The 21,018-nt window shown below is 39.6% G+C and overlaps 2 protein-coding genes across 2 annotated transcripts in view; both read right to left on the minus strand.

The window, feature by feature from the left end:
• pde8a (phosphodiesterase 8A) overlaps positions 1-12,824 on the minus strand; it is a 35,625-nt gene extending 22,801 nt beyond the window's left edge. The window contains exon 1 of the mRNA XM_048262650.1: positions 11,546-12,824. Within this exon, the coding sequence (XP_048118607.1) occupies positions 11,546-11,707 (162 nt within the window). The 5' untranslated portion in view covers positions 11,708-12,824. The remainder of the gene's footprint in view (positions 1-11,545) is intronic.
• A 2,947-nt stretch (positions 12,825-15,771) lies between these two features.
• On the minus strand, positions 15,772-20,067 carry gatm (glycine amidinotransferase (L-arginine:glycine amidinotransferase)). The gene is made up of 9 exons (XM_048262652.1): positions 19,922-20,067; positions 19,100-19,318; positions 18,786-18,981; positions 18,510-18,700; positions 18,176-18,313; positions 17,877-18,041; positions 17,142-17,205; positions 16,900-17,016; positions 15,772-16,779 (listed from the first exon to the last, which is right to left on the minus strand). The coding sequence occupies exons 1-9, from the start codon at positions 19,988-19,990 to the stop codon at positions 16,667-16,669; spliced, it is 1,272 nt and encodes a 423-aa protein (XP_048118609.1). The 5' UTR covers positions 19,991-20,067; the 3' UTR covers positions 15,772-16,666.
• Positions 20,068-21,018: the final 951 nt, after the last annotated feature.

Genomic DNA, 21,018 nt, shown 5'->3' on the forward strand with positions numbered 1-21,018 from the left:
TACCTATATAACAGCCTCATTGTTTCACACCAGAAGGCTCTCGTCTCTGCTATAATGTTACAATGCAAAGATGTCCATAAAAAGTGAGCCTTACACACCAGAGAACATAACTAAAATGGCACTTAGCCACGACATAGATTCTTCTGTGTCCCACAGTATAATCTGTCTTGAATAAGCATTTTTCTACTTACTCTACGTACACCGAGAGCAACTTAGTGGAAGATTTGTGATGGCACAGTATATTATTATATTATATTATATTATATTATATTTCACATATTTTACATAACGGGACATTTTCTATTATTTCAATGCTTCAGAACGGTTATGTTTTCAGTGCTATCCACTGATATATTTCATTGATATGAGCCCTGCACTCTATAACTTGACAAAAATTATACAAAATCAGACACCCAGTTGGAAAGATTTTAAAACCATTGCATTTGCAATACAAATGAAGACAACATTTTGCAAATTAAAGAAGTTTTTGGTTGCCCCAACCAAACAAATGAAATTAGGCTTCCTGATACTGTAATTGACAGTTTGACACTGCAATTCACACTGCTGAGAATGAATGACATAATAAGGTTAAGGGAAATCCACCTTAAGGAACACTGGGTCAGGTGAATGCTGGGATTGCACAACACTGTCCAACAAGCCTGCTTCAGCTAACAGGGTAAACTGCACAGACATAACACTGTCACAATGCCAACTGCACTCAGGCCACAACATGGGCCAGCTCTGTCCAATGCTGTGGCCACTTCCTCGCAGTCTGCAACAACCCTTATGTCCATCTAACCCTTTCAATGAGTAAACGAGGTAGAATGAAGTGTAAGCAACAGGTAAACAAATAGAATTTGAGCGAATTATATACGAAAATGGAAATAGTAGGAATATGGTTATGTGTGAACTAAAAGTTATGGTCACTACCTGTGTTTGTTAGTATGTACAGATGGGTTTAAAGCTAAATGTGAACATATTTGTGCTATACGAGACATATGTATCGCATCACGCAAATCAACTCACAATTAAACAAGACCAATGCACTTAAATTAATGACATTATTTGTAAACAAATCCTTTGCATGCCCCGCTCATTCTTTCATGGTCTTCTTCAAGGTATTTTTGGCCTTATCCAGATTATGCATCAATCCGCCCTAATACCAACCCAAGCCTAAGCTTCCTCGCACAGAGTTCAGGGGATGCTGAGCACCACCATGTTCAAACAGAAGAGTTGGCTTGTGTGCCTGGGGAATATAAGAGATACAAAAGAGCATGCTTATGACTATGCCTACTCCATCCACGCCACCCAAAGCAGAAGATGAGGGGAAAGCAGGCAATTAAAACAGAATGGGCCTATAGAGTCATTTCAGGAATTACACATCAATGGGATGGTGGTCAACTGAGTTTGTAGTGACCAATTCAACTTTTGTGAAATAAATTTAAGTATGGAAATGTATCTTACCTACATTAAGATAATAAATTACTTAAGTATATTTAATAACATAAGTAGCCATTAGGTAAACCCATTTTTGTCTGTCACTCAAAGACTATTCACAAGTAAAGTTTAAGTTCAATTCAAAATTATATTGAGGGGCATTTTTATATTCCCCTTTATATTTCTGTATCTCTTCATCAATATAGAAATGCTTACGTTTGTGATTGGTGCAGACTGTTATAGAAGTTGCATGGTAAGAATGGGCTAGCAAAGATGGCTTCTAATGTCGTACAAGCCCACTCAACTAGGACTTCAATAAACTTTCAATAAACTTTCAATAAACAATAAATATCAATAAATTAAATGATATATAAAATATAGCTGCATGCAGCAATGAGGGGGCCAAGAGGATCAGCAACTCAACGCTATTATGTCACACACATGGCCGTAAGCACTCACAGCAAGTTTCATGTAAAGCAACTAAAGACTGGCAGAGATGCTTCCTTCAATTGGCTTCCATCAATTGGCTGACTGTCAACCGCTTTCAAATATGAAAAATGTGGAATTTGGTAATTTTGTGAGGCATGGCCTGAAGATCTGTGTGAAATGTATCGAAGATAAGACAAAATGTGTGGCCATTGAAAGATTTTTTGTGTTTCTGGAAAAATCCAGATCAATTTAGGTTGCCATTGCAGATATAGAGTTCATTTCATGCTGACAGCTTCAACAGCAGCTGTGACGGGGGACTGCTTTCGTAACTTCATCGAATAACTTTTGTGAGGCTACTTCTGAAGACCATCTGGGATAAATTTCATGAAGGGGCAAAATTTGTGACCTGTGAAGGTTTTGTGTGTGTTTTTTTTTTTTTGGGGGGGGGGGGGGGGGGGATCCATTATGGCGGAAATTGAAGGTAGGTTAGAGGGTAAATAGGTTGAATGCATATTGGTCGCGCAAACATCATTAGACTGTCCCAAATCTGTGTGCCAAACTTTTTACCAGATGGTTCTATGGACTGTTATAGACCCCTTTGGTGGAAGAAAGATGCATAAGAAGAAGAAAAGGTAGAAAACCTGTGGGTGCCTTCACAGCTTGGTCCCCAAATATGTCCATTCTAAGTCATATCCTTCCTGGAATTGCTACCCTTCAAATGGACTGGAGACATAACAATTAGAACCAGCTTGCCATGCTAACATCTAAAGTGAACCAGAAGCTAGTACATAGTCATAGGCAGAACTACTTTGTGCACCTATTGGCTCACACAGATCAACGGACGATAAGTAGTATTGTATAGCAAGCCAACGGCTGCTCTTTGCTATTGGTTGATTATTATCATGTATAGATTGGTTACAGACATGAAAACCATCACCAGTTAAATGTGGAAAATAGATTAAGAAATAAATGCATCAATAAACACAGAAAAATGTATTAGAGGGAAATGTAAATATGTCCAGCTAAATTTAAATATGCAGGCCTAATTATGGTTTTTCAGGATGAAAGTGTGTAATGTGTATGAGTAAGATTGGTAGAGTTAGTGACAAATTAAAATGACAGATGGATTTGCATTAGCATTATGTCCCATTCAGATACATTATTTCTAAACTAATGTTGATGTGTCTCAGTCAGCTCTTTCTTTCTAACATTGCTATAGATGAAAACAAATTTCACATTTTAAAACATATCATTCATTTTGATTCCATGCCAGATTGGAACTGATTACAACCACAACCACATTTAAGTTTACACTAGTGTAGGATACTGCCCAAACTAACAGTTATTAGTTGGGTTTCAATAAATGTCTGGATTATTCCACCATTCCACCTAGCACTGCTTGCATGCAAACATTCAAATACTGACAAAACAGCAAATATGTTTTCATTTACTTCTGTAACTTCTCAAATGGCATCAAATTGCAAACTCATAGTCATTTGCAATTAAATACATTGCAAATGACTATGACCTGAGATTACAACGACATTATTTATGTCAGACACATTCCTGCCTGCTTCTGAAAAAGAACACAGGCTGGACTGAAGAGTAAACACTTATGGTGCCTTGTTTTGGAATAATACTGGTTTCGACAATCTAAAGAAGCCATCACATGCCCTCCCATGATTCAAACTGTCGAACCTTCAGGGAGAACTCCGTGAATACAGCCTTATTTCAGTTGAAAAGCTCAACTACAATGGAAAGGTCTGTTCCTGGACTGTACTCACCTTAACTGACTTCAGTAAGTGAACCAATATGTTAAAGCCAATAGGTACCAGTACAATGTTTTAAGGCATGAAGGCACAGAATGTTGAATCAATCTGCTGACTTTTGACTGTTTTCATCAAATGTGGAAAATATGTCTAAGACAATTTGAAACACATTAATGAAGGTTGCTGTAGATCACATCATCTTCTGTTCTGATATTCTCAGCATTTTATTATTATTTTCATTGGGGTTCAAAATCAACACACTTCTGTCCTGATGTGAGAACTACTTTCTTATCCAGTGACAGCAAACCATAATATAATCATTGAAATGCTAACTAAATTTGGTAGCATGGAGGAAAAAGAAATTTGACAGAAGAATCCACACTGAACTGACATCTGTATGTGCCAACATCACTATGTAAGACATCCTTTCATTTGATGACATTTAGGTCCATTCATTTTCAATTCACTCAACAGCTACCCAGCAAACCCCAGTGTTCAATAAGGCACTGTGTTCTATGACGTAGCACTATTGAAACTTGGCCACGGTAACTGGAATAGCATCTAAGTGAATCTCTGCACCAGGGACAGCCAGGGCCTCATAGTCTCGTCAAGAGCCAAACAAGTGGAATTGCAAATACACTCAGCGGTACATAGACACATAGAATCCCACTGAAAGGCCACAGAGACAGAGGCACTGAGGCCCATTTGCAGGAGAAGACAACTGAATATAGAATGCATAGCTTAATTCATTTGGTAGTTTTTATCATTTTAGCAATCTCTTAGTTCACAGGACATCAATACGTCAAGGTATTTGTAAAAAATAAAATGGCCACAACGGAATCATTATTTCTCATAGTTTTGCAATCATACCATTGACTGTATTTATTTGTAGACATGTGCATATTATAAGATACATATATACATTTGTATAAGTAGTTATGAAAAAGCATATCAGTACCCTATGTTTGATTAGCCTTCCAATAAAGAATGCATGCTAAAATATTCAGATAAATCTGTAGTATTTAAGATTTAACATTCATTAGGGTGGTCACAGTAAAATGGAATCTATATGCAGGTTTGCTTCCTAAATAGCATAACTGGACTGAGACAAGGCAGGAGAGCCCCTGGAGAGCAGAACAAACACACTCACACTTCAGAAATCATTCGAACGAAGCAAGCACTTTGTGGTGCAGTACGAAACATTTTGCGCCCTTCAAATGAGCATTTGTAATAGTCGAGAGAGCAGGGGGGGAAAACATAAAACTGGAACAAAGTCAAATGATGTTATTCGCTTTGATGGAGCACCATGATCTCAATCATTTTTAACAGCAATGGCAAAAATTCTAGATATTAAAATGTACACTGCTGCACATTCATTTGGGGCTGCCATGGCCCACTGGTTAGCACTCTGGGCTAACCGGAGGGTTGCCGGTTCGAGCCCCGACCAGTGGGCCACGGTTGAAGTGCCCTTGAGCAAGGCACTTAACCCCTCACTGCTCCCCAAGCGCCGCCGTTGTAGCAGGCAGCTCACTGCGCCGGGATTAGTGTGTGCTTCACCTCACTGTGTGTGTGTTCACTGTGTGCCGTTTGTGTTTCACTAATTCACCGATTGGGTTAAATGCAGAGACCAAATTTCCCTCACGGGATCAAAAAAGTATATATATAAATATATATATATATATATATATATATATATATATATTCCTTCTGAATATAATGATTAGTAAAATGGCCATTTTTCAAGAGAACCATACTTGACCATATCAAGATGGAAACTAAAGTCACAGCAATTTGTAGAACAAGACAAACAAGTCTAAAAAACTAATATGACCAACATTAAACTTTAATGCAATGTTCATTTATAGCACCGCCAGCCAGCGTTACAGCTGAACACTGCAGATACAGTACTTAAGAGGTTCAGCAGTAAATGTGCCTGACCAAAATCCCCCGCATGGAAAAATTTGGCATAATTTTGGACAGGATCCAAGACAGACGTTACAACACATGATCCATAATAACATCTAAATACTCCACTCAACATAGTGTATTCCACAATATTTTCTTTTCTATACAGACCCCCAATGCTATCCTTTCATTTATGCTCGGCTTAACTTTCAGACAACCTAGAGCTAAAACCATTTGAACACCATGCACAATTGACTCAGGTCTGGTGGGGTCACTGAGCCACGCTTCTTTCAGCTCTGCCGCAAAGTTTCCTTTCTTCACGTCCTTCGACCTCACTGCCAGCAAAGATAAAACTTTGAGAATGACATGGCAAAACTGCACCACCCTCCCCTCCCCTCACAGAGGGGCCTCCAGTGTTCACACGGGCAGCTCATGTGAAGTACACAAGTCAAGCAGACGTCATAGAAAAGGCGCAGAAATGCCATCACTGAGGATGTAAATTGTCACGTTTTTTTTTTTTAACTGTAAAGAGCATAGAAGGTTATTTTTAAAATAATTCAACACAATGTCCAAAGTCCATGATTCTATGATTCGTTTAAGGCCTGTTCAAATGAATTACTGTCAAGATAATAGTTTTCTCTTTCTCTGAGAACATGTTGTGGTAATGAAATGGTTGGCCAGTCTTTATTAGACTACATGACTTTCTAGCAGTCAGATTATCAAGGACAAAGAGCTACAATATAAGCAGAAGGGTGTTCCAAAAATAGGCCCAATACCCTACTTGCTACTATATGCTTAATTAGTGATCTGGGCCTGGGTTTCTGAAATGCAGAGGTCACAGTGTGGTTTGTTGAATGAAGAGAAGCAAGAAATGAGATAAAGTAAGAAATGGGATAATCAATTGTGCAATCAACACTGTTTATACATTAAAAAGGAACAAGGTGACCCAGTTTTGGATTCATGGTTAATGTTCATCAACTGTGCCATATTTAATTATTACAGATGAAAAATGGCAAATATTAAGATGGTAACTGATTACACCACAGACAAATGTGGGATCTGAAGGCCACATTGGCAAACAAATGCACCATCTAGCTGCAACTGTACCTGGTCCGAAATGACATTTTGAAAAGCAAAACGATTTCAAAACTAGAAGGGCACTCGTGCGGACCTCCAACAAGGCCAAATAGCCATCTTCCAATATTAACGAAAGTGAAAAAGAATTTGTGAATCCGCCCCGTGTTTCGGATCTGCTCCTAAATGTATCTGGTTTTTCATTGACCCATACGACATCTTTCAACCAAGTTTCATGAAAATCAAGCCCTATGATCTCTAATCCTGCACACAAACAGACAAACTGCACCAAAACATGACCTCCACCAAGGAGGTTGACATGCAAAACATGGCAAGAATGGTCAAAATGCTGTCAACCAAACTCATTGGCCAACAGTTGGGAAACAATTCCTTCGTTATGGCTATGATTACGACAGCAGACAGATGGGAGGAGAACCACATTGAGTAAAAGAGAGACAGAGAGAAAGGGAAACAGAGATAAACAGAGGGAACACTGGGAGGAGGACGAGAGAGTGAGAGAAAGAGGGAGTGAGAGAGTGAGAGGGCAAGTGGTGGGGCCGGGTGGCCTCTCCTCTTACTTTCCTTTAGCTCCAAGAGGAGCAACACAGTGGATTAATTCATCAGCCAACTAAGACTTTGCCCTACTCTGGAATAAATTATCCAATGAGTCTCAACTTAGACTTTCACAAAGGCATTCATCACAGTGTTCGGCTCGACTGGGCAGCACATGAGAGCCCACAAGAGCAAGGATCAGGAATTAATGTGAAGGAGCTCCCCACTGCCCTGGCGAGGTCTGTCAATTGAATTAGAGTGTAAAGCTCAGAGCTGCAGACGGACATCTTCTGAAAATCAATGCATCAATCGCTGGGTCCAGAGGTACAAAGGTAAACTCCGATGATCTTGGCATGATCCCCTCAAACTTTGCTGGATCTCTAAAATAACCCAAGAGATAAAGGTAGAGGACACTCAAAGGGGAACAGCCATGAGGGACACTGGACATCAAGGCTAGATAAACTCGCGTCTTTTTAGAGGAAGCGCCGGACCATCCCAACACAGAGTTCTGCCCGCTGGCAGGAATGCACTCAGACAGACTAAGAAAACCCATCGTCAGACCTTGTACTTGACTCTTATCACTGTCCAGTGGTGCTGTGCCCTTGACACAGACTTTCAACTGCTAAGACTTCTCCGGTTTCAGGCATTTAGGCAAGCCGGCGTAGACCTGTGGCCAGAGAGAGCCCCTGCATTCAACTGAAATAACTGCCTGTGCAAACCAACTGTCAAAACAAAGGCTATTGCTCTGGCCAAAACACACACCACCCAAGACTGATAAGAGCAATCCTGACACATACTGCAGAGGGAACCACGTGAGGCAGCAGCCAGACGCTTACACCCTTAAGACTATCAGATGGGGAAAATGAGCACTCTATTTAAGAACAATATGTTGCATTTAACGCGCGGTGGTGGTCACAGCACACTGCCAATGGCAGAGGAAGCCTACAGTTGTGGGGCTAAACTAAGCCTTGACAGCAGCATTTGAAATGTCATATGCTCTAAAGGGAGCCCAGATCAGCTCGGTCACACAGTGTGGTCCTTGCTGAATGGGAACCGGGAACTTTAACCCAATGACACATTTGCACCACACAACACAAACCATCACTAAACCAGTGAGTACAAGACAAGAAAGAAAAAACACTTTGCATCTTTACCAAGCTACTTTTCCCTAATCATTACTGAGATTCATTTCCATGGCAGTGAGCAGGGTTTAATCAACCATAAAATTCTTATTGATTACATGAGCACTATCAGGACATGCAGTCATTGAGAAAAAAAAGACATAAATGACTTTTGAGGTATAGACTCAGTAGCCTATTTCCAATAGCTAGGACTATGAGACACACAGTATTAACAACTTAAACCATGTGGCCTTCAATTTCTACACAATTAGCCATCAGTACAGACAACAAAAGTAATGCAGTCTATTCTAGCATAGGTTCTACTGTTCTACATTGATGAGAAGTGTTAAGAGGAGCAACTTCAAGACCACTGAAAAACAAATATATAGGCCTACGTAAACTTAGGATGAGCTAATTTTTCACTAAATTAGATGCCGTTGACTACTAAACGAAGCAAATGTTGATGCTCCTTCATCAGCCTCAAGAAACACTACAACAGTTTAGAGGTTGGGTAGTCTAACTTATAATTACCTGAATGCATTTCTTTGGCTGAACAAAAGTTCTTCAATATCCTTTAGGTAAAGTTTGGCACTGCCACACACCATTACAGGCTAGGACACCGCCTGCCTGCCTGCCTGCCTGCCTGGGGCAAGGATTGACTCCATGACTTTGGTGTAGGTGTTCTTGCAGAGGTAAACAAACATTACATGGGACATGGTTGTATAACTAGTAGGCCCTTTACACGGTGCTAAAACGCAGCCTTCTTAAATGTCAATGCAGCCAAAAGTGTAGAATATTGCACTGGCTACGTGACCTCGGTTTTTGCGTAATATGCTATGCAAATGCCACAACAGTATGGCTATTAAATAGCCTAGACGAAGATTTAAACAAAAAACTGTGACTAGTAACATGAACATTACCAAACCAAGTTTGCATCATGCTGAAATATATCCATGTTTTCTATCACCTGCTGCCTTAGCTGAGTAGGTGAAATATATATTTCACATTTTTCCAGCATCTGCTTTGGTAGTCACACTTCATTGTTTTACCAGGATGTGATTTAATAGTCACTCCAAAAATAAATACAAAAGCCTTCCCTGGCAATTTTTTATTCTATAATTTAAGCACCACTGAATAATACAAAACAATTGGCAAAAGACACATTGCATTAACTCGTTCGACTGAGTTTTAGACAGTAACGTTACAGAGTTGTGAGTCAGACACTCACACAACCCTGTTCTTGCAAACAAATCAAGAATACAGCCGATCACCATGGGCTTCCACACAGAATTCAGTGCTTTTATAACACGGAGGGATAGGAATGCATTTTAAAATGACATAAATGCTGTGTATATGTGAAAACACATATTTCAGATATACAAACCTAATACAGTACCTATATGGATAAATATGTTCACTTCACATACTAAACAGATCCTCAACCTCATTTCTGAACACACAACCAAACCTATCTCAGAGTAGGAATGCCCACATTTTGCAAGACAGTTGGGCTCAACACTATCACCATTTGGTTGAATGAATCCCCATTTAGTATATAATTTCTGTGAGTAACCATCATTATGGTCATGCGAAAATATATGATATTTTAATATCCAAATAATTAACAAAGAAGGATATTATGATCCTTATATCTAAAGATGCACTCATTTACACTGTAATGGCATATGTTAAAAATATATAGTCTATTGTATGAAATCCTGTTTCTGTGCTGTACATCTGCTATGAGATTTCAAAAAGCATAACGGAATGATAATGAGCTCTCTCCATGTTTATGTTTGTGAACTGTAAGGTGATACTTTTCCTTTAATTGCTTACACAGTTATAGTTGGACACATTCCAAGACCACATCAATTACAAGTTTGGTCATCAGAATGTGTGCACCACTGATATTTCATGGGACCTTCAGGAGGTAAAAAGATACCAGAAATTTTCTTAGCACTAACGGCTATGTCTAACCTAAGACCACCATGTCACAAGGTCTCTCACAGTGCAGGAGCTCAGCCCATAGTTTATGCCAAAAGGCCAATCACAAACAGCCCAACGAGCCTAGATTTGATGTTTTTACTCAGCTCATAAGTCGCCCTAAAGATCATTGCAATTTCATTATTGTGCAACATGCATGCAATCATAGCAATAGCAACATGTATGCAATGTGCGAAAGCAGTCACACTGGTCACAGCTATGACATATCAGGAGAGCATTATTCCTTGAATGAAAATCAGTTGACTAGGGCCTGCACAAGCCTACACCTAGCATATGTCTGACTTTGAGGATACTTCTGTATGCATGTACATATGTGCTTCTGAAATTATGATCACCTAAAGGAGGCTGAATAAAATAGCAAATTGCAACAAAATCTGTTTTCAACACAAAAGGCAACAAATGTGACCATGTATCCAAGGCCAAACTGACCTGTTGTCAGAGATGTGCAAGTGGGCCTACACTGCAGTGCATGTCTCTTCTGGCAGGGCTTTTCCTCAGTATAGTATGTGACATGATGTGCCATTATTGTAAATCTGAGAATATGTACACCATTTAAACCTCCAGGGTGTAAAGAAAGCATTCCAAGCAAACTCCTTCCATTGTCAGCAGGATTACAGCTACAAATATGATTTTTCCAGACAGTAAAATCGCTAGTTATATGTCATGTCAGCAAGACATAGGTAAAGAGTTAGTCCCTGATTCTCAGTAGATAAAACAGTCAATGGGAGATGGAATTATGAAATGAATTCCCTAAAATGTAGACCTCCTCGGAACTGAGCATTGAAGTTATTAACTTTGAAGTTAGCTAGACACAAGACATTACGATATTTTCAGATAAATGTCCACAGATTGTCATCAGCAACACCCACACGAAACTGAAAGGGATGCTTAATGATGATGTCAAGATCCTGTGGACCAACTCGGCTGTGAACTATTTGATAGGTGGAGACGAACCATGCGTCACAATGTCGCCAAACTAAGGGAGATTTTGCAAACAATTACCAAACCCATGTGGGGAGGGGTAAGGTAGAATCGTTCATAATATGGATATGTCATAGTCCGAGCTCGGTAGGTCTCAGTTGGCTGTATTAAGATCGAAAAATTCCAAGGGATTCGCTATTTGGACAGTCTACACAACTGATGATGTTCGATGACTATAATATATTGATGTGTGCACATTTTACACATGAAAGAGAGAGAAAGAAAGGTATTTACACCATGTTCACCAGTAGAAGCAACGTGTGTAAGTCTCACCTTGCAACTTGAGGGTTTAATTGGTAATCCTTGGGCTGGATTTCCTTGCTGCTGAGATTGCTGAGTGGTATTGGTCTGCTGGGGCGAGTGGGACTCCTCGGACTCTTTTCCACTATGATAGACCACCCTATCAGAGATATGAATGCTTGAAGCACAGCCCATGCTTCAACGCCACTTTAACCAATTTATTTTGCTTAAGTGCTCTGCTTCTGCCCTCCAATTATTCGGTTTCTCCTTGACGTCTTCTTTTTTCCTTTTTAATCTTAATGCAAAATTCTCTCCACCGCTTCCCTCACTGAGACCATGAATAATATATCTTCCTTCCCCCCCCCCCAACCAGGAAACAGATTTCCTTTCTGCCTTTTACATGAAGTAAATTATAGACAGTATATTTTGTTTCAAAGTGGCGATTTTTTTCTCGCTAACATTAATCCCGCTACACTTCAATTCGACAGCCCAATCCCATATGCTATTTATCTATCACACTCGCAGCACTCCTCTTCGTACCACATCATTTACACATTCTTAACTTTGCTCTTCACTAGTGAATGCCAGTCCTCCTCGATTTATGTAATAGTTTTATCCATTTTCGTCCGTGCCTTTGGGTTATGTCGCCTTCTCCACCCAAAAACATCCAATTTAGTGGGATGTCCTCCTTTCCTTTCACAATCTGGTTACCCACTTCAATTCAAGACATTAGGCACAAACCGGTTCTCACGACAGTTTGCTCCACTTCTGTGCCATTCATCATCAACAGGCTCAAATATTCACTAAGCCTATTCCTCCGGCATTCGCTCCGACTTGAAGGCTCCCCCGTGCAACAAAATGCGTGTAGTCCAATAAAACATTCCATTTATCTGCCAAAAAAATAACTATTACGAAAAATATAATTCATTGCGTAAAACCTCATTCAAGCAACCATTGTCAACGTGGAAAGAAAAAAATCCTCAGTAGGTTGAAGCAGTAAAATGGGCAGCAGTGAATCAAAGGCCCACAATTTTTCCTCTTTTTGAAAAAAAAGATGTAGAGGCTGTCAAATTATCTGTGGTACCACCTCTGCCTAATGCAATCGCACAAAAACAGAAAATGATATACGGCGGTAAGTTTCAGGTCCCCCAAAAGGAAATCTTATGTTGGTCATTTTTAGACGTAAAGGTAGAAATCAGCCACATAATTGTGTCTTCTGTTAGTCTTTCTCTGCCTTACTCGCGTTTGCCCTTCCAATTCTTCAGCACTGCTTGACAGCAGCAGATCCAATAAAAGCACCCGCAAGGATTGACCTCCAGCCTTTACTGACGTTAATGCAAATGAGCTGAACGGAGCTAATCAGCGACAGCTAGCCCGCAGCTGGGAGGTACCCATTTTCCGAGGGAACTTTGAAAATGTACTGCAATTGCTAACGTTTGAGATACTGTCACTGCGTTTTTTCGACACATATCATGTCGTTAAAAACGTTTTCCATTCCATCGCGATTTAATGGATGCGTCGAGCACAGGTTTGTGTTTCAATTGCATAGTGATCTCGTGTGTTTGAGTAAATATGGTGTGGATCGTTTGTTTTCACGTGACTTCCTTTTCACCTTTGTCCAGTCCAGTATCTGCGGTCTTACGTTATCCCTTTAAACAACAGATATATTGTCATAGCGTTTATGTCTACAGCTGTGCTTCCAAATAAATTACGCAAGTCTAATCACATTCTACCTACTTTGACGCACAAGTGCCAAATAAGTGCCAAACAGGGGAGGTAGACTTGATAACCAAGTCAAAACCATCAGATGGGGATGTAGGCTATTTGATTTTTGTTCTTTTCTTTTTTTGCTCACTCTTGTCTTTTCACTGCCAAGTGCTCAACACAGAGTATGCATATACGAAACTGCTGAACAGAAACACCTAATAAAAAAAAAAAAAAAGCAAAGGAGACAACCAACTCTTCACCCCACAGATACATTACCAATATCACACATTTTCATCTATTCAGGACTTAGGGAAACACGTGTTTCTTACATTGCTAAAAATAGCCATTAATTATATATCCACCTAGTTTATTAAATTCAGGTCGACATTTTTCTTCTTCACATAAACAAACAGCACACCATAGGCACTAGGTCAGCCCAGGGAGTTAAGATTATAATACTTGCACTGGTTAATGCAATGCTCTCTGACTGACATCCCCTTCAAATAGCCAATTGAATCACTGCTGCATGATCATCGGGGTGGGGTGGGGTGGGGGTTTCATCTTTCTCACCCCTTTTATGTGATGAAAGATGGAAAGGCCAGAATAGTTTTCTATTAGATATCTCCAACCAGATTGTGAATGTCTGACTGACTCCTATTGGCTCCCTAAACACCAGTTAACCCAGATGGGCCCAGCAGGACACAAAGCCTAGAGCAGCACCTCTGTGGCTTGTCAGGGCTAATGGACATGGCATAGCCTACTGTAAATGTTCACATGTACCATCCATCCATGGAGTGCACACTTTTAAAATATGGTACATTAACATGTGACAGTCTTCAGATTAATTTGATATCGTATCGTTATGATAACGTTTTATTGGGCATTTTCTCATTCTTCATTAATCATTTTCTGGTTTACGGGTATAAGCTGTCAGTGCTTGTTCCTCTTTTTCCTCCACGTCATGGTGTGTTTTATTCACCAGTAGATGGGAGTGGTGGGCCAACTGGAACAACTATTGTATACTGTAACTATTTCGAGAGTGTTAACTTCTATTATAGCTATGTGTTCCAGTGTGTCAACAGATAATGATAATAGGCAGCAGTTACATGTGATATAAGAGTGTGGGTTCAATGTATATTATGCATCACCATCTTTCAGCTGCTTCATCTTTCAAGTTCACACATGTAACTCTAGCAATGACATCTGTTGGTACAATACAATTGAATTTAGTGTCCTGAAGATAATGAAGCACAGTTCATAACATCACATACAAATTTTGAAGGCTTTAATGTGACAAAACCTCATTACAATATTACCTAATATTTTCTTGCATTTCATGATATTCCTTGCTTTAACAATCACCTTAAATTGAACATTGGTTATACTTTCATATACTTTTATATATATAAATTGATACATGTTCCTTTTTAATACTAGATTGAACTTGGTGACCTCATGCCAGTCTTTGCTGATGATGTTGATAACATAACCTATGCTATGCAAATATATTAGTCAGCACATGGTGGTTTAGCCCTGTCATATTTGTAAATGATTAACAGACTTTTGCAGCTATCTAAAACCTGTTGTCTGACGAGGAAAATGTACATAAAATATTAGATGTAGTGATCTACTCTGTAGACGTTCATTCTTTCATTGGCTGCAGAGCCATTCTATTCATGCTTTTGTAAGACTGGAACAAAACTGACAACTCATTTTGAACTTCAGAGCTTTGGATCACAAATGCCAGTGATGAAGATGGAAAATTCCAGTGCTGCTGATGCCTCACTAGGGGGCAACTCAGGCCTGAGTAGTGTCCATGCTCCTGGTCGACATCTACTACCACAGAAGGTAGTGGGCAGACCTATTGGTACAGCCACTGTCCTGATCACACTAGTGGACAGTGTGTGGTAGACTGAAGTTAGTATGAGTTTAGTACATCAGATGACCCAGTGAAACATCAAAGTTATAAAGTTCAGTGATGAAGAATGGTGTGTAGCTGAAATTTGCCTGCATTGCTAGTTCTTATGAACCAGTGTTCACTTTTAAGAGTCACACAAAATTGTGGGAGCAAGGCAGTGAGCCACTCTGAATAAAAAAAAACCCATCTGTGACGATTCATAGAACCCATTGAATCTGATTGAACCCATTTTGACATTATAATGAGTCAGTAAGGAATACAGTTTTATCATATGTTGTGCCACATTTTGACACAGACATTATTAAGAAAGCCTGCTAAACAAGAGACCGTGATTGGCACATATATGTGTACGGATCGTCAATCCACCCATTTTTACTACTGATGTTGAAAGAATATTACAGTGAATAAAATTCAGTCCATATCCTGTAATCCTGTAAGGAGCACAGAGTGGTCATGGATTTCGTCATGATTTACCTGGTTTCCCAAAGTAGCCTAATTAGTCCTGGAAAATCCCATAGACAACTTTGGATCGTTTCGTTTATTCCCACAAATTTCTCACCAAAATTCCCATCAAATGTCTTATTCCTTTAAGATTGGTCTGTACTCATTTTCCCCAAAGAAACAAAGCCACAGATAACTTTTATAAGTTTGTTTTTAATTTGGTTGTTTAGAAAACATCATAAAGCAACCTAAAGCCATTGACATATTCCATCCTCTCCTTTCACGCAATCTTTTCTGAAAACCACTGTCTGGCCTTCTGAATGATTGCATGGAAGAATTAAATGACAGTATTACCTTAAATGCAAAGAGGAAATCCACTATATTCAGGAAATAGTCCTAATAAGCGCATGCAGATTTAAGAATTCCCTATGACTGCAGCAAAGCATGGTTAGATTGACTATACCTGGCTCAGACCTGTTATTGCAGATGACCATTGAGGCAAAAGGTATATTTGATATGGACCTTCAATTTGTTATGCAAATGTATAAAAAAGTATTTTGGGGATATATATGCCAATAACAATATAAAATATTTACATTAGTGTTGTGTTCTTTTTTCAAATAAGGTTACAGTGAAAATTGTTATGACCTGCTATGACAACATTAAATAATACTTTAGAAAATAGATACAAAATTAAAAAAAGAGGTTCACTGTATAATCATTAAGACATTCAGTAATATCTGCTGGATTTTGCAAAGGAGGTAGAAAACGACCCCCATGTTCATTTGTCCTGATATTCATACCAAAAATGTACCCTGCCCAATTTACAAATGACAGCAGTCACGCTTACAATAGATGTTAAACCATAGCTGGCCAGAAATGCAGTAATTATTGAGATGTTAATAGTAATGTGGTTGTCTTATTGTTGCTGTTTCTTACGTCAATTTTTGCAAAAGCTTCAACACACACAGCTTTGTGAAATCAACTTGCAGTAGTTTAGGCCTTTTAGTAAGAGCAAAAAAATGTATCATTGATTATTTTTTAGATAACATTCAAAGCTCAATAACAACTGCTACTTTCTGGCATGGCTAATGGAAGTAAGACTGCAGGGTACCACGACGACGAACATCAGTTGTCCAGCAATGGAAGCCACCTCCAAGGGAATTGGCATGACGGATGCTCACCTTGACTGTTTTAATGCCTTTTGGAGGAGAAATGAATTTAAAACTTTAGAACCACAAAAACATTTCACTAAACTATATTTTTCAATGTGTTAGACCTTTAGTAAAGTCTGGCTCATAGGGAAGTCATTTAAACTTACCAAGACTCTCAAACATTTTATGGATGGTGGTCTCATTGGCATCAACCATGACTCGTTTATCATCCAGCATCAGGACATTCATGGACAGCCATTTTGAGGACATCCACAGAGGATGATCTACCAAGGGAGTAACGATTACATGACCATATCCCTTAGACATATACAGGATATCATAGAAATCTACTTCAAACTCAACAGTAAATGATAACTTTGGATTATTTATAATCACGTTATAAACCCACCATCTGGAATCAGAGGTGTTGGGGGTTTTACCACTGTCCAGCCTGCCTTCTCAAACATCTCAATCTGAAAGAGAGAAGTTTTTGTTAGCTTCCATTGTAAAGTCTTGCAACATTATACCACAAGAGGGCAGCACATTTGCATGTCCAAACAGCCTTGCTCTGGCATGGTATGTGAGGTAAGCAATGGCTTCCACCTCTGGGAGATCTCTCACCACAAAATTCTAGGAGAAAATAAATTACACATGCTCTCAATGGCCCCATAATCTGCCATAGATTGAATATTAATGTGTCGCACTATAGATGTACAATAATATCGGCAAAACAAAGGTATCGGCTAACAATTACTGAAGAAATGTGATAATCTGCATTAGCAGATAATGAACATTTCTGCCAATCTAGCTCTCGCAGACAAGGTCTCAGGCAGGCATCATACAACCCTGTTGAAGTAGGATAAGACTGAGATTTTCATTTGAAAATGTAAGTTTAAAAATGTGGCATATTTGACTTTTTAAAAATTATTTTCTTGAAATAATGTCTACATTTGTTAAAGAATACATTTCTGGTATAATCAGAGGAAGTATTTTCTGTATCTAAAAAGGAAGCTATTACGATAAGAGTAATAGGCTAATTCCTATAAATAATAAAATAATAATAATAATAATAATAAAAATGATGTCTGCAGTCTAACATCGGCAATCAGCCAAAATATCATCCAAGATTTCCACTTGTACCCACCTGGCGACATGGGCGATCAGGATTGGACAGCACCAGGCCAGGACCAATAATGTTGAAAGTGGCATCAATGTGCATGGGATTGGGGTCCTTAAAGGAAATGATGTGCACTTTGTATGTCGGGGCAAGGTGACGACGCATCCATTCAATACCCATGTAATTTGTAACCTGTTAGGACAAAAATGGCCATATCAGTTCATCATATTAAACTGTGCAAATCTGAAATTAGTGCAAGCTGTTTACATTGCAATAGGTTACCCTTTACTCATAATTGTAGAGGAAATCATGCTTGATTTACAAACCTGACTCCTTTGCACAAAGATATCTGTCCCAGCCCTTATGAAATCAGCAGCATCGAAGCAGGGCTCATGCTCAGTGGTCACAAACTTGCCCTGGGCTGCTAGCTTGTGCCTGTCCTCCACAGTGCGAATAGGGTAGTCCTATGCACAATGATGTAGGAAGAAATGATAAAGTAAATACAAAAATAAGAATCTTCATAAAACTGCCATGTATTTCAATGACAACTCAATCTAAATAAGGTTCAAATGTTTACAGTTATTTCATCATACATGTAAGCGTTGTAGTTTTATTTAATTATTTTTTGACCGGGATCACTTTGTATTGAAACTTTTATACCTGATCATACAGCTCATCAGACATGGTAGGTTTTGGAGCTGTGGTCCACTTTGCCCCTCTCCTGAAGTAATCCTTGATGAGAGGCCTATACGCTCTGTATTCAAAGAACCGGGACCTCCATGCCATTGGAGCCTCGATAATCTCCTCCCCAATGACAATAAGGATATCTCTAGGCATGGCAGCATACATCCCTGCAGGAAATTGAGTAATCAGGACATTGTGTAACACTTATAGTGCTTTGGACAAATTTTGTATAACAACATTTTTTAACTTTACCAGTAGAAGAAAAATCTGGGGTTTTGTATTCGAAAGACCAGTCAAGGGGTTCTGGCCTTGTCACAGTAACACCCTCATGGCGGAGAATATTGCACATTTCCTCAATTTCAGCAACAGCTTTCTTCAAGTGGTCCTTGGGGAAAGGCTGGCCCCCATATTTTTGGTAGAAGGGCCAGTACTTCTCATAGGTGTTGGCCTGTCAAAATATAGACAGGCAAAGTAAGTGGTCTTGTTTGAAGAGAAACAATGAGAAAATATTTCTGCCTTGTGCAGGGTGTGAGACATCTTGAATGCATTCAAAGCTTGGTCACTACCTTGACCTCCACAGTGAATGGAGGGACACATGCATTCTCGGGTCGTCCAACAATGACTTCCTCCAACGGGTCCCATTCATTGTAGGCGCACACCGGGCTCTCTTGGGGTGCGAGGTCAGTAACAGGTTCCTCCACTGCAATACGGGGCTGAGCAGCTGCAGCTGAGCTGGAAGTGCTCTGGAAAGCCCTCTGCACCCAACCAGACACGGTGCGGCCAATCTGGACAGAACAGAAGCACGCATTTTTTTAGAGCTCTCACAACATACTTCCAGTCGTGAAAATGAATGGAAACTTCTTGAAATCTTCAGCTGTGGCCATCACGTAGCTTACGAGTCATGTACACGTCAAGAACTTCTACTGCATTAAATTGAAGAACTGACACGTGGTCTAGTCCTCTAAACGAATTGGAAGTTATTGAAAGAAATCGTATGGTGGTGAAACATTTTAGTTAAACTGTGATATGTAAATTATGATTCCGAGGAATTGTGATGCATGCAAAATTCCTCATAGCTCACATCCGTGTAAAAACGCAGCTGCCTCTACCAGCTGTTCACTGTCAGTCAGCAGTGCATTGCTAACGGGAGGTGACGCTGATTCAGCAACTTTAATTAAGCAAAATATAGTTTATCAAAATACAATTGAACCACCAAATTAAATAATTTGAATGAATGTATACATTAGGCATATATCTGGTTGTTTTACATTGTGTTTAATGGTTCAGAAATGTAAATTCCGACCATTGGTTTATTAAGTTCTTGAAAATGTTTGAATATATCCAACTAAAAAATAAAGTATGGTAGGCCTACTGCTGTGTATACTAACCATTGCTCCAATCAGATGGGCTGCTTCAGCCCCCCTGCTACCACCTCTGAGACACCTGACTCGCAGCATTGTCCACGGACCTGATTTTGGCAAATGTTCTGCAAACTAGAGACGGTCTGTCTTCTCTGACTCTGGGAATAGATCGCAAGCTGCGTGGGTGTGCTTTTATATCCTCTTGGCTCCTGGTATTGGTCGATATAACGAGTTCTGTGTGCAACGTGACTTGGGGGGAAAATGCACGATGCAAGACGACACCTTGGCGCAGTACATTCTTATCATTTACCCACCCTATGCTTAGGACTCAACTGGAGTAACGTGACGCAATTGAGGCGCACCATGTGCATGATTTGGATTATGCTTGCCTGATTTTGATTTCCCTCCGGGTTTATCACGAAAGATTACCCATCAGCATTAATATCCCATGTCCTGTTTGTTCACATGAAGTTGTTCACCCTGCTTCACCCCAATTTTGAAACGCCAAAGCTGCCTGTGTGGGACCAATGTGCGCATTTGACCAATGCCTTTGAATAAAGCTTCTCTTTTATGTCTTAATGGATCCATCATCCACACACAGTGCCACCCACTACTAAGATGATATTATGTATAGGGGTGAATCAAATCAGACTGTATTGGCCACATATGTTGAGACACAAGGAATTTGGTTCTAGCCATTGGTGTCTGCTGTTTATGATACAGACCACCCCTTTCATGCCAACCTACATTTCAGTGACATAGATGTTCTCCTAACCTGCTTTCCTTCTTCTTCAAATCCACTGGCAGACCAGATACCAGATTATACTTTAGCATTAATTGCTTGTTGTTTGTTGGGAATGCAGTTAAATTCTGGTATGGTTAATATGAATTCAAGAAGATTTTTTTTCAATTTCAGTGAGCAGAGCAGTAGGTTATCAGCAGCACAGTCTCACACGCTGGCATAATAAATGATATGGACCACTGCCATCCTCTGCCTGCCAGGTCCAAAATCTTGATACTGCGTAATAGTGAACCTGTTAACCTATATGGAGTGCTCTCTGACCTGTCATGAAACAGTGAGGTAATCAAGGAAAGGTGGTGATTGTTTTATTGAAGGTAAAGCA

This window comes from Alosa alosa, chromosome 14 (genome assembly GCF_017589495.1).
Source record: "Alosa alosa isolate M-15738 ecotype Scorff River chromosome 14, AALO_Geno_1.1, whole genome shotgun sequence".
Taxonomy (NCBI): domain Eukaryota; kingdom Metazoa; phylum Chordata; class Actinopteri; order Clupeiformes; family Clupeidae; genus Alosa; species Alosa alosa.